General features: G+C 39.8%; 1 protein-coding gene across 1 annotated transcript in view; it reads right to left on the bottom strand.

Moving 5' to 3' along the window:
- The window catches only part of LOC122700636 (leucyl and cystinyl aminopeptidase), a 95,393-nt gene that overhangs the window by 34,264 nt on the left and 47,552 nt on the right, over window positions 1–13,577 (bottom strand). The window contains exons 4-6 of the mRNA XM_043913680.1: window positions 13,161–13,292; window positions 1,823–1,943; window positions 982–1,136 (exon numbers count right to left, since the gene is read on the bottom strand). Coding sequence (XP_043769615.1) covers window positions 982–1,136; window positions 1,823–1,943; window positions 13,161–13,292 — 408 coding nt within the window. The remainder of the gene's footprint in view (window positions 1–981; window positions 1,137–1,822; window positions 1,944–13,160; window positions 13,293–13,577) is intronic.

The following is a 13,577-nucleotide window of genomic DNA, read 5'->3' as shown; positions in this document are numbered from 1 at the left end:
ATAAATAAAATCAGAAAGACTTCTAAATGGCTTTTTTCCACGAAGTAGTAAGAAAAAGGAAAAAGAAGACAAGCCACCCCTAAAAAAATGCATCTCAAAAATCCCTGAAATAAAGCATGGTCAATAAAGTGTGCAGTTCAGTCACTGCGTCCAAGGGCTCAGCTCAAATCATCAGCAAAATGAGAAACAAAGCACTGTGGAGAATCATAAAAGCATATTCTCAAAGATTAATATCCTAAAACCTCTTTCAGAAGAAGATGACTTCTAAGTCGTAAAGAAGTACAAGGGAATCACTCCTGCCGTGGTGATGGCCGGCCCCAGGAATAACAGACCTAGAGCAGATCCCCTAAAAAACAGTTTGTCTACATGCCTAACTGTAAGAGAAAATAAGCACGTGCTTCATATGCCAGCCTGCTGTGACTGAGGTAGACAGTCAATTGGCCAGAGCACGTCCCACTCTTGCCTACTTCCTCCCACCGTCGTGACACCCCAGACTGCACCCCACCCTGATGAACACCGCATCGAGGGCATGAGAGGGACCAGGTACTGGGGAAGAAAGAGCAAGGGTCATGTACCCATACAATTTTTCTTTTCTCTACATCATACAGAGTACCTTCCCGCTCCCAAATTAAGCACCCAGTTTTTAGCAGGAGACAAAATGATAAACCTAGTCCTGACTACTATATTCCAAGGAGAAAAGGCGTGCAACTCAGGGAAAGCTTTCTTCCCCACCAAGTTATGAAACATGAGAGAGATAAAGGAAGTCAAAATGCTTTATGATCTGTAAAGTCCTATAACGACTGTTAGATAACATTTTTATCCAAAACTTTGTTTGTGTTAAAAAAAAGCACCACTGTATTATGAAAGAAGGCAATACTCTAATATAAAGCTGAATTATTATTAGCATGTAAACGTATTCTAAAACTCCAGGACATGAAACAGACCACAGGTGTGAGATATAACAGTCTTAGTTGCCGATACCTGATGGGCCAGCTCGTGAGCGATGATTTTAGTAACCAGCTTTCTATCTGCCACTGAAGAAGTATTATCATCATACAGAAGTGTCTCTTCTCGGAAGGTGAGCAAACCCCAGTTTTCCATTGCTCCTGCTTCAAAGTCAGGGATAGCCACCAAGTCTGGATATAACAGGAAAGAAGTGGTTTAACTTTCCCCCATCTAAGGCACTCCCTAGTTAAATTCAAGTATTTTACCCACTGGTCTACCAGTAAGTTCACTGTATCAATAAGTTCATTTTACATACTCCTAGGGAAAGGAAACTTTCTGGCCCATATGCTCCTTACCAGCTGTCAGCTGAGAAGCCTTGATCAACCCCCTATAGAGTCCCTGTTGCTCTGTCCCTTAGCAAGAGAAGGGAGATCTAACTCCTTCACAGTGAAGAACCTCCCAGAACAAGGAGGACGGAAGGCAGGGCCAGCGCTCTCCCAGCTAAAACCAGCGCCCTGTAATGACACTGAAATACTCTTGCTCTCCTGAGCGCTCATTACTCCTATTATTATCTGAATTAGGAATTTCTTAGGAAATTGGAATTAGGCCAACTCCAGGTTAAGCCCTAAACAAATCCCCACTTACCCAGCACCTCTGAAATAGTCCCATAAACTTCTAAACGCTTTAAGCTACACATTCAGAGACATCCACGGAATCTAAATAATCTTAACAAATACAAACAATTCTTAAAGCAAACATAACCGAGTTTCTTGGTTTTCCCTTGAAATAACTTTGGCACGAGTTCTTTCTAAAGAAGCCTGCAACCTAAATCTAGGTTATATTGGTAATGAAATCGGAGGCACTGTTTGATTCTTACCCAATTTCTTTAGTGGGTATTGAATTTCAAAGTAGTTTTCATAAAAGTCAAGAAGCTTCACAGTCGTTTCCAAGGCATGGTGAACTTGACCAATCTTTTCTGGGACAGCATATATAGAAACCTGAAAGGGAACAGGTAGGATGTAAGGACAGGCACAATTAAACTGGAAGGATATCAAGTGAACACTGTCGAGATTAGCATACATGAGAACCACATAGAGGTATAAGAGATATTTCAGGCCAGAAATTCTTACATATAGTTCTTTTAACCCCTATAGGATTTAGGAAGTCATTTCCATACATACAACAATGTTCAAAAAAACCAGTTTACTGATTCCTTTTTTTTTTTTTTTAAGTAACATGATATCCAAACTATTTTGTCTCATATAGCAATTATAAACATCTGCCTGTTTAATTCCGTGATACTCTTCTCCCTATTACCTACAGTTGTCCTTCCTTGTCTGTGAATTATTTGAAGGGCAAAACTAAATTTTCATCTTTTTAGTACCTAACGTAGTGCCTGGCATCTCTCAGGCATTCAATACAGAGAAGTCACAGCTTACAAACGGCACGTTTGTTGAAGCTGCCCTGAGCCCGCCTCTGAGCGAGCAACACATCCTCTTTCAGGAAGCATGGTCCAGCCAGGTCTTCTTTCAGCCTTGGAACTGCTTGCTTTTTCCCCCACGTTGTTGGCTTGTACCCAGCAGAGTGAAAAGCACTTGGTGAGCGGCTCACAGGAACTAACACTGCTGTATTTAAAACGGATGGCCAACAAGGCTCTACTGTCGGCCCAGGGAACTCTGCTCAACGAGATGTGGCAGCCTGGACGGGAGGGGAGTTTGGTGGGGCGGGGACACGTGTATACACGTGTGGCTGAGTCCCTTAGCTGTCCACCTGGATCTACCACAGCACTGTTAATCAGCTACACGCCAGTACAAGAAAAAAACTTTAATTAAAAACATAAAGGTACACACTTAAAAAAAAAAACACAACCAAGTAAAAGGATAACAGGATTCATGCCCATGAATACAGGGCACATGCTCCAGGGAAGATGCAACTGCCCACATTACTTAAATTGTTACTCTTTCTTTGCTGATTAAATGTGTAAGTTACATATGTGTAAGTTACCCATTTGGTGTAACTGACTGTAACAGTCTTCTCAGTGAGCATCAAAAGGCAAAATTTAAGCAATTACATGAAAAGTAATAGGTTTTAAAAAGCAATATTTACTGTTTTCAATTTATTGAAAGAAAGAAGTCCTCTCTACTCAAGTTGGTAAAGCAGAATATAGACAAGACATAGCAGAAGATAAAAACCTCAAAAATATAAAGATCTTAGCAGGTGGGAAAAGGAGACCTACTGAATAACTAAGCATTTGGAAAAAATACATTGGTGAACTCTAACCACAAATTAAAATAAAGACTAAAAATAGTCTTTCATTAAACCACTGAAAAACAGTCAACAATTTCTAAGAGGTCATAATTTCAGCCACAGTTGTCTTTATGTGGGGCCTTAGTCTATAGAACATATGCATAAATTATAGAAACATGGAGAGTGAAGTAAGCCAGAAAGATAAAGACCAATACAGTATACTAACGCCTATATATGCAATTTGAAAAGATGGTAACGATAACCCTATATGCAAAACAGAAAAAGAGACACAGATGTACAGAACAGACTTTGGGACTCTGTGGGAGAAGGTGAGGGTGGGATGTTCTGAGAGAACAGCGTTGAAACAAGTATACTATCAAGGGTGAAACAGACCACCAGCCCAGGCTGGATGCATGAGACAAGTGCTCAGGGCTGGTGCACTGGGAAGACCCAGAGGGATGGGATGGGGAGGGAGGCGGGAGGGGGGATCGGGATGGGGAACACATGTAAATCCATGGCTGATTCATGTCAGTGTATGGCACAAACCACTACAATATATTTAAAAAAAAAAAAGACAAAAAAAATAAAAGAAACATGGAGGTAACATGGCATAAAAATTAAAGAAAAAATTTTAAGTAAGCAAACAACAAAACTAAATGTACAGGCTCTGTAGTTAGACTGCCAGGTTCCAATCTCTGCTAGTTGTGTGAACTTGAGGAGGTTCGTTAACCTCAATCTCCTTATCTATAAAAGGGTGATAAAAGTAGCTCCCACCCCCACATTAAATGAACTAATACATATAGAACTTAGGATAGCGGCTGACAGAAAACAAGTATTCAATAAACAGTAGTTATTACCATTATTTAAAATAAAAGGAGTCCCACCAGAAGTGGCATAAAATACGTGTGAGCAGAGCATTTGCGGCAACAGTTACAGGAAGAATGAAGTATTAGGACTGAAGTGAGCTCATTTAAAATATGTTTCTTTCTTAAGACAATTAAGAAGAAATTTAATCTCACACTATGTGGCCAAGTTTGTACTTCACCAGCCCAGCACTCAAACATCTGCATCCTTGGTACAGGGCTGTGACCACAGTTGATTGAATTCAGTCACCACCTGCCAAAGGAACACACACACTCCCTGCATCATTCCCCCTCTAAAGTCTTAGTGCTCACATGCACACACACACACACACACACGTCTGAAATAGTCTTTTTAAATCTAACTACCATGATAAATGACTGTACCAAGATCACTTGGAATCTGAGGCTAGTCTTTATTACTTCTGCCTGTTCTTTCCAGGCATACATATTTTATGGAGTCAATGCAGTCATGTAGAAGATGCTGTTCTAATAGAAACACCAGCCACATACTCCAGATTCCTCCTCAAACATCCTTCTGCCACACACACCACTTGGCACTCCCATCTCTATGTGTGAAAGCACCTTTCATCAGAGGAAAAGTAAAGCCAGAAAAAAGCAAGTCCATATGAAACTGAAACCTGACCGGAGGATCCACTAAGTCCCATTTCTGGAATACAATGACTAGGAAAAAAAGGTAGTTTGGTATTTTCTCCTTCCTTCTGTTTCTCTCCCTTAAAAAAAAAAAAAAATGTGCTATGAATCCTCACTAGAGATAACTCATCAGGTCATTATAATTATTATCATGCTTGTTCTAAGAGCAATAGAAGTAGTAGAAATAAACCAAGAGAACAATCTAGTTCAACAAAGAAGTTTTGGTAGGATGCTTGGTAGAATGCACGTGTGCTAAGTCGTGTCTGACTCTTTGTGACCCCATGGACTGTAGCCCACCAGGTTCCTCTGTCCACAGGACTTCCCAGGCAAGAATACTGGAGAAGCTTGCCACTGCCTATTCCAGAGGATCTTCCTGACCCAAGGATCGAACCCACATCTGCATTGGTAGGCAGATTCTCTACCATGGCGCCATCTAGGAGTCCTCTACCCTTGGGAAGACTACTCTAAATACTGATAAAGGCAAGTCAACCGGTGCTCAGGCTTTAAGACTTACATCTTCAAACTTTCTCTGCAAGATCTCTTGCTAAGAACTAGGAGATTTATAAAAGACACAAAAAATGTCCATAAAGTCTCATCAGCTCTTGGAGAAAAGGGTTAAGACTGAGGAATAACAGATTGTTAGGTTTCACTTACTCTGCTCCTTAATAAGAAGCAAAAACCAAATAAAAGTAAAACCAGAACCAAACGTCATCCTCTCAAAAGAATAATAACACGGCCTGTAAGATTCACAAAGATAGAAAATAGAGAATATTGGAATTTTCCAATACTAAGTTTCCTGAAAAATACCAGCTTTCCTAAACAGACAGCTGAATACACACACAAAAAGCATAAATGTCTTAAAAAGTAAAAACAATAACCAAAAAACCCACAAGAATGAAGTCTACCCAGAAAAACTGGTTAGATGGGACTTGGGACTTTGGGAGAATGATATAAATTATGTATAATGCCCTTAGTTGCTGGAAGGCTACTTGAGAAAATGTTGTTAGTGGAGATTTGGAATGAAGTCATGTTTCTGACTGAATAAGATAACTTCACAGGGATAATACTGTTGGAGGTTCTGTTTGAATGTTAAAGAGACATAGTGTCTACATCTGACTAACCACCAATGGATTCTGATTCTACAAATGAGACTGGTCTGTGGTAAAAACAAAATCAGGCAATGGCAAAAACAAAACAAAAACCTCAAGACAAACTGATACACTCAAGGCCGTGTATTTCAAAACTGGGCTAGAATTTTCTAGGTAATCCTGGCATTCCTGAAGGCCGACAGAGGGTTAAGGAACACTGACGAATGGAAAGAACTGATAAAACAAGTGTTCCTCTTTCTACAGGTCTTTAACAACATCGTAGTCTTTATCACTGAACAGGACACAATTCCGCAATTTCAGCTATTTGGGGAGGCTGACATTCGTCAATAAAGCTCTACTGCCCTATTCCAGAATCCCGTGAAATAGGCCTAATGTCAAATATTCCAAAATAGAACATAGCCTAGAGAGTGCAGCATTTTACTGGGGCAAAAATCCCTTATTAGACTCTAAGTCTGAATTTCTAATCACCATACCTACAGAAATTATTGATGTCATTTGGTGTAAGAAGAAGCACATTGTGGTAGACAGTAAATTCTGCCATTTATTTGAAGAGCTTCCCCTTTGGCTCAGTGATAAAGAATCTGCCTGCAATGCAGGAGCTTCAGGAGATGTGGGTTTGATCCCTGGGTCTGAAAGATCCCCCTGAGGAGGAAATGACTAGCCACTCCAGTATTCTTGCCTGGAAAACCCCATGGACAGAGGAGCCTAGCAGGCCACAGTCCATGGGGTCGCAAAGACTTGGACATGACTAAAATGACTTGGCATATGCACGCACATTCGCTATGTAATCTTAGGTCCATTACTTAACCTCTCTGGGACACTGTTTCCTCATCAGCAATATGAGGCTAATGCCTTCCCCTCATTTGGTTTATAAAATAAAAAGGTGTTTATAAATAAAAGCTCAAGACAACTTCCAGTACACAGTATAACTCTGCACATGCTAGATTCACCTCCGTTTCCTAATAAAAACAGAAAGTTAAGAAGACTGTTGATTATTTGTATAACAATTTCTTCAAAGCACATTTACTTCTGGGTGGCATTAAAAATTATAAAGATTATTTGTATTTACAGACATACAGAAGAGTTTACAATATATTTGCATATAGAAAAAGGAGAGGGGTACTTCCTCTGTGTATTACTATCTGCCAGGTACTGAAGATTTTATAGGAACTTAAAAGTTTTCGTCCTTGCGAGGGCAGGCTAATATAGACAATAAGGTATTAGAGTTGTGGAAGGTGAGGTTTAGAGAACTGCAGAGCAGTCTGCCCAAGGGCATACAGCTAGAAAGCTGTGGAGAGATCTGAGCTCAGGCAGATACCAGGGTCCATGTTTAACCAAGTTGCTTTCAAATGTATGTAAATAAAAAGCAAAAAAAGACACCTAAACTACTCTCTCTCTCTTTCCAGTTGACCCTTGAACAATAATGGGGTGAAGGGTAACAACCCTCCAGGTAGTTGAAAATCTGAGTATAACTCACAGTCTTCTGCAGCTAAGGTTCAAACAATGGGTTGTATAGTACTGTAGTATTTGCTATTAAAAAAACCTACAATAAGTGGACTTGTGCAGTTCAGACTCATGTTGTTCAAGATTCAACTGCTGCAGACAATACACACACACACATACATATATATGTGTATATATAGGGATATGGGGCTTCCCAGGTGGTGCTAGTGGTAAAGAACCCACCTGCCAATTCAGGAGACATAAGAGATGTGGGTTTGATCCCTAGGTCCGGAAGATCCCCTGGAGGAGGGCGTGGCAACTCCAGTATTCTTGCCTGGAGAATCCCATTGACAGAGGAGCCTGGTGAGCTACGGTCTAAAGTGTCCCAAAGAGTTGGACATGACTGAAGCAACTTAAGCATACACGCACATATAGGTGTGTGTATGTGTGTGTGTGTGTGTGTGTGTGTGTGTGTATGTGTGTGTGTGTATATATATATGGTATCTATCTGAGCAATGAATAATTCAGCCTGGCTAGATGAAGGAATTCCACTGGAGCAGCTGGAAATATAACTGAATTTATCAGAGGGCCTTGAATAGCACAAAATGATGAGTTTGAATGTAATTCTACAGGCAGTAACATAACTGCCATTTATTTTTTGTGATGAGAAGACTTAAGATCAACTCTTTCAGCAACTTTCAAATATGTAACATGGGTATGGTTAACGATAGTCACCAAACTGTACCTTAGATCCCCAGCACTTATTCATCTTATAACTGGAAGTTTGAGCCTTTTGACCAACATTTCCCCATCTCCCCCAGCCCTCAGGCCTTGGCAACCACCAGTCTACTGTTTCCATGAGTTCAGTTTTAGATTCCACACATAAATGAGGTCATACAGTCTTTATCTCTGTCTGACTTATCTCACTTTGCATAATGTCCTCAAGGTCCATCCATGTTGTCCCAAAGGGCAAAACTTCCTTCTTTCTCATGGCTGAACAACATTCTATCATATATATTATAGATATATGCTCATCTTTATCCATCCATGCAGACACTTAGATTGTTATTATTGTGAATAACAGTATTACTGTTAGCAATGCTGCAACAAACAAGGAAGTGCAGACATCTCTTTAAGATCCTGTTTTGATATATATCCTGTGGATTGCTGTATCATATGGTGGTACTATTTTTTAATTTTTGGAGGAACCCTCACATATTGTTTTTCTTAGTAGCCGCACCAATTTACATTCCCATCAACACTGCACAAGGATTCCACTTCCTCTATATCCTTGTCAACACTTGTTACTTGTCATCTGGTTTTTTAAATTATTATTATTTATTTTAATTGGAGGCTAATTACTTTACAATATTGTGGTGGCTTTTGCCATACATTGACCTGAATCAGCCATGGGTGTACATGTGTCCCCATCCTGAACCCCCCTCCCACCTCCCTCCCCATCCCTCTGGGTCATCCCAGTGCACCAGCCCTGAGCGCCCTGTCTCATGCATCCAACCTGGACTGGCGATCTGTTTCACATATGATAATATACACGTTTCAATGCTATTCTCTCAAACCATCCCACCCTCGCCTTGTCCCACAGAGTCCAAAAGACTGTTCTATACATCAGTGTCTCTTTTGCTGTCTCGCATATAGGGTTATCGTTACCATCTTTCTAAATTCCATATATGTGCGTTAATATGCTATATTCGTGTTTTTCTTTCTGACTTACTTCACTCTGTATAATAGGCTCCAGTTTCATCCACCTCATTAGAACTGCCCCAAAAGCGTTCTTTTTAATAGCTGAGTAATATTCCATTGTGTATATGTACCACATCTTTCTTACCCATTCATCTGACAGTGGACATCTAAGGTGCTTCCATGTCCTGGCTATTATAAACAGTACTGCAATGAACATTGGGGTATATATGTCTCTTTCAATTCTGGTTTCCTTGGTGTGTATGCCCAGCAGTGGGACAACTGGGTCATAAGGCAGTTCTGTTTCCAGTTTTTTAAGGAATCTCCACACTGTTCTCCATAGCGGGTGCACTAGTTTGCATCCCCACCAACAGTATAAGAGGGTTCCCTTTTCTCCACACCCTCTCCAGCATTTATTGTTTGTAGACTTTTTGATAGCAGCCATTCTGATCAGCGTGACATGGTAGCTCATTGTGGTGTTGATTTGCATTTCTCTGATAATGAGCGATGTTGAACATTTTCTCATGTTTGTTAGCCATCTGTATGTCTTCTTTGGAGAAATGTCTGTCATCTGTTTTTGATGGCAGTCTTTCTAGCAGGTGTTAGGTGGTATCTCACTGGGGTTTTGATTTGCATTTTCCTTCCTATTAGTGATGCTGAGCACCTTTTCATGCATCTGTTGGTCATCTGTATGTCTTCTTTGGAAAACTCTGCTCATTTTTTAACCAGATCATTTGTATTTTTTCCACTGAGTTCTATGAGTTCCTTATATATTTTGAATATTACTCCCTTACCTGATATATTGAAAGTGTTGAAAGTGAAAGTCGCTCGGTCGTGTCTGACTTTTGTGACCCTACAGACTATACAGTCCATGGAATTCTCCAGGCCAGAATACTGGAGTGGGTAGCTGTTCCCTTCTTCAGGGGATCTTCCCAACCCAGGGGTTGAATCCAGGTCTCCGGTATTGCAGGTGGATTCTTTACCACCTGAGCCACTAGGAAAGCCCAAGAATAATGGGGTGGGTAGCCTATCCCTTCTCCAGGGGATCTTCCCCACCCAGGAATAGAACTGGGGTCTCCTGTATTGCACGGATTCTTTACCAGCTGAGCAGATACATGCTATCTGATGTTTTCCTCCAATTCACAGGTTGCCTTTTTATTTTGCTGACTGTTTCTTTTGCAGTGAAGAAACTTTTCAGTTTAAGATATTCCCACTTGTTGATTTTGGCTTTTGTTGAACGTGCTTTGGTGTCATATACAAAAAAATTATTGCCAAGACCCATGTCATGGAGCATTTTCTCTGTTTTCTTCTAGGAGTTTTACACTTTCAGATCTACAGGTAAGTCTTTAATTCATTTCCAGTTCATTTTTGTGAGTGGTGAGAGATAAAGATTCACTTTCATTCTTCTGGCTGTGATGATCCAGTTTTCCCAGCACTATTTATTGAGGGGACTCCCATTTCCCCAGTGAGTATTTTTACTCTCTTGTCTAATATTAGTTGACCATATTTGCAGGAGTTTACTTTTGGCTTCTTGTTTCTCTTCTGTTGGTCTGTGTGTCTCATTTTATGCCAGTATCATACTCTTTTGAATACCATGCATAAGATTTTGGTTACTTTATTTTTGTAGTATATAGCTTGAAATCAGAAAGTGTCATACCTTCAAACTTTGCTCTTTTTTCTCAAAATTTCTCTAGCTATTTGAGGTCTCTGCGGTTCCAGAAAATTTTAGGATTTTTTCCTATTTCTGTGAAAAATTACATTGGAATTCTATTGCATTGAATCTACCGATTTTTAAAAAAATCATTTAGTAGAATTCACCAGAGAAACTGATTCGATCCTGGACTTTTCTTTGTTGGGATGTTTTTGATTATTAATTCAATCTCTCTTTACTAATCTATTGATTTTTTTTTTAATGTCTTCATGATTTAGTCTTAGTAGACTATATATTCCTAGGAATGTGTCCATTTTTCCTAGATTATCCAATTTCTTGGCCTATAATTTTTCACAGTAGATTCTTATGATCCATTGTATTTCTCTATCAAGTGTAATGTCTCCTTTTCATTTCTGATTATGAAGCTTGTTTTTATTAGTTAGTCGAGCTAAAAGTTTGTCAATTTCATTTATTTTTCTAAAATCCAACTCTCAGTTTCACCTTTTCTCCTCTTTTTCTGGTATCTATTTCATTTATCTGCTCTGATCTTTATTTCCTTCCTTCTGCTAACTTTGGGCTTAGACTGTTATTCTTTTTTCTAGTTTCTTAAAGTGCAAAGTTAGGTTATTTATTTGAGATTTTTCTTTTTACTTGGTGAAGGCACTTATCAATCTAAATTCCTCTATTAGAATTGCTTTTGATACATACCATATAATACATATACCACCACATTACACTATTAGAGCATTCTGAATTTTACCATTTAATTACCTTTTCCAGTGTGTTCCACATTTTCATGTTTTCATGTTACTAAGTAGTGTCCATTCAATTCAGCTGGAAGCGCTCCTTTCAGCAGTTCTTGTAAGGCAGGTTAGTGGTGAGGGGCTCTCTCTGCCTTTTTTCCATATGGAAAAGTCTTTCTCACTCCACATTTCTGAAGGATAACTTTGCTGGACAGAGTATTTTTGGTTGGCAGTTTTTTTTCCTTCCCTTTCCTTTTTCAGAGGTTTTTGGTATGCTACAAGCACCACTGACTTGGATATCCAAATTTCTCTCCAGATTTGGTAAATTTTCAACAATTATTTTTTTATGTAACTTTCTGCCCACTGCTTGTTATGTTCTCCTTCTGAAACTCCAGTAATTCACAAATTGTTTCTTCTGATGGTTTCCCACAAATCATGCAGGCTTTCTTCACTCTTTTTCCTTTGTTCTGACCAGATAATAGAAAACTCCCTGTCTTCTAACTCACAAACTCTTTTTCTTGCTTGATCCATTCTGCTGTTGATGCTCAGTATTGCAATTTTCATTTCATTCATTGTATTTTTCATTGTATTTTTTTTAACGATTTCAATGTCCTTGTTAAACTTCTCATTTTGTTCATGTATTGTTTTTTGATTTAATCAAATTGCCTTTTTACTATTTTCCTGTAGTTCATAGTTTCCTTGGAATAGCTATTCTGAAGTCTTTATTGAGTAAATGGCAGATTTCCACATCTTTGGTATCGGTTACTGGAAGATTACTGTGATCCTTTGGTGGTACTGTGTTTCCTTAAATTGCCGCATTACTGTCTTCACATCTGAAATAGCAGTCACCTTCTCTGGTCTTTACTAATTGTTCTCTCCAATGCATCTGAACTCATATGCTTTGCTCCAAAAGTGTACTAGAACTTTTCTGCTAGAAATATGGACTCCCACAAAGTCTCTATTATCCAAGCATGATTGTCTAAGACAGTGTTTTACCGAGCTCCCAGACCACAGCCAAAGGGACTACAGTAATAGTGTGGGCCACAACGGGGTCCACAGCCAGGACTGAGGTCTGTATGCTGAGACCTAATGCATGAGAGGGCAAGGCTCCTCCCAGGTTTTTAGGAAGAGAGTGCTGGACCCCACATCTTCCACAAGGGCATTTTTGTCCACAGATAGATGCCCAATTGTTGTTCCTGGGGCGGGGGTGGAGGCGAGCAGACAGGGATGAATGAGGGACATCTTACCAAGCCAATATGTGTGTGTCTGTCACTCCGTCGTGTCCGATTCTTTGCAATCCCATAGACTGTAACAGGCCAGGCTCTTCTGTCCATGAACTCTTCCAGGCAAGAATACTGGAGAGGGTAGCCATTCCCTTCTCCAGGAGACCCTCCCGACCCAGGGATCAAACCCAGGTTTTCCACACTGCAGGCAATTCTTTACCATCTGAGCCACCAGGAAAGTCCCTACCCAGCCACAATGCTGTCACTTATCTTAAATCTAAATAGTCACATAAAACTAGTGACCACCATACCACCATACTGGACAGCACAGTTCTAGAGGCTTTATTGCCTTTGTATATTGCCTTACTGAAATTCTCTTAACAAAGTAAAATTCAAAGGGACTTAAAAATCATTGATTTTTTAGGTATTCAAATAGTAAATAACAATTAAGTAAAAGTAACAGTTCTGGTATAAAATGTCAGAGTGGTGAATCAAAATCTTGTTTTTCTTCATAAAGCAGTTGCCAGATATCATGAAAGGGCTCCTCTCAACCTCTTATAAACAGGTGTTTAAGACGACATACATACCAGGGTTCCATTTACATCCTGACTCAGGTTCTTCATCTCCCCCACAATGAAGGCAACCAGGTAAGTGCTCATCTTCACACTCTCATAAAACTCATCCTGAACAAGTCCATCTTCCATCACGACTGATGACTTCTACAAGCAAAGGGGAAAATGCCAGTTCTGTAACTATGGGAATATGTGACAGCAACATACAAACTGGGCAACTGAAAATTCAGATAGGAAGTAAGTAGTGAAGATGCTGGCCTATTTTAATTTCCCAGCACAAGTTCCTAAACAGCAGGGATCTCAGCCTCAGTCTCCTCTGCCATCCTTCATCTCGAGGACAGACTGAGTACAGTAAGACCCTTAAGAAGCTCTTAGTTTCAAACAATGACTTTAAATAAATGTAAGTTAGAGACAGTAACAGTGGCTCTGTCT

This window comes from Cervus elaphus, chromosome 9, assembly GCF_910594005.1.
Source record: "Cervus elaphus chromosome 9, mCerEla1.1, whole genome shotgun sequence".
NCBI classification, from domain to species: domain Eukaryota; kingdom Metazoa; phylum Chordata; class Mammalia; order Artiodactyla; family Cervidae; genus Cervus; species Cervus elaphus.
Note: the sequence above shows the minus strand (reverse complement) of the source record. Positions and strands in the feature narration are given on the sequence as shown.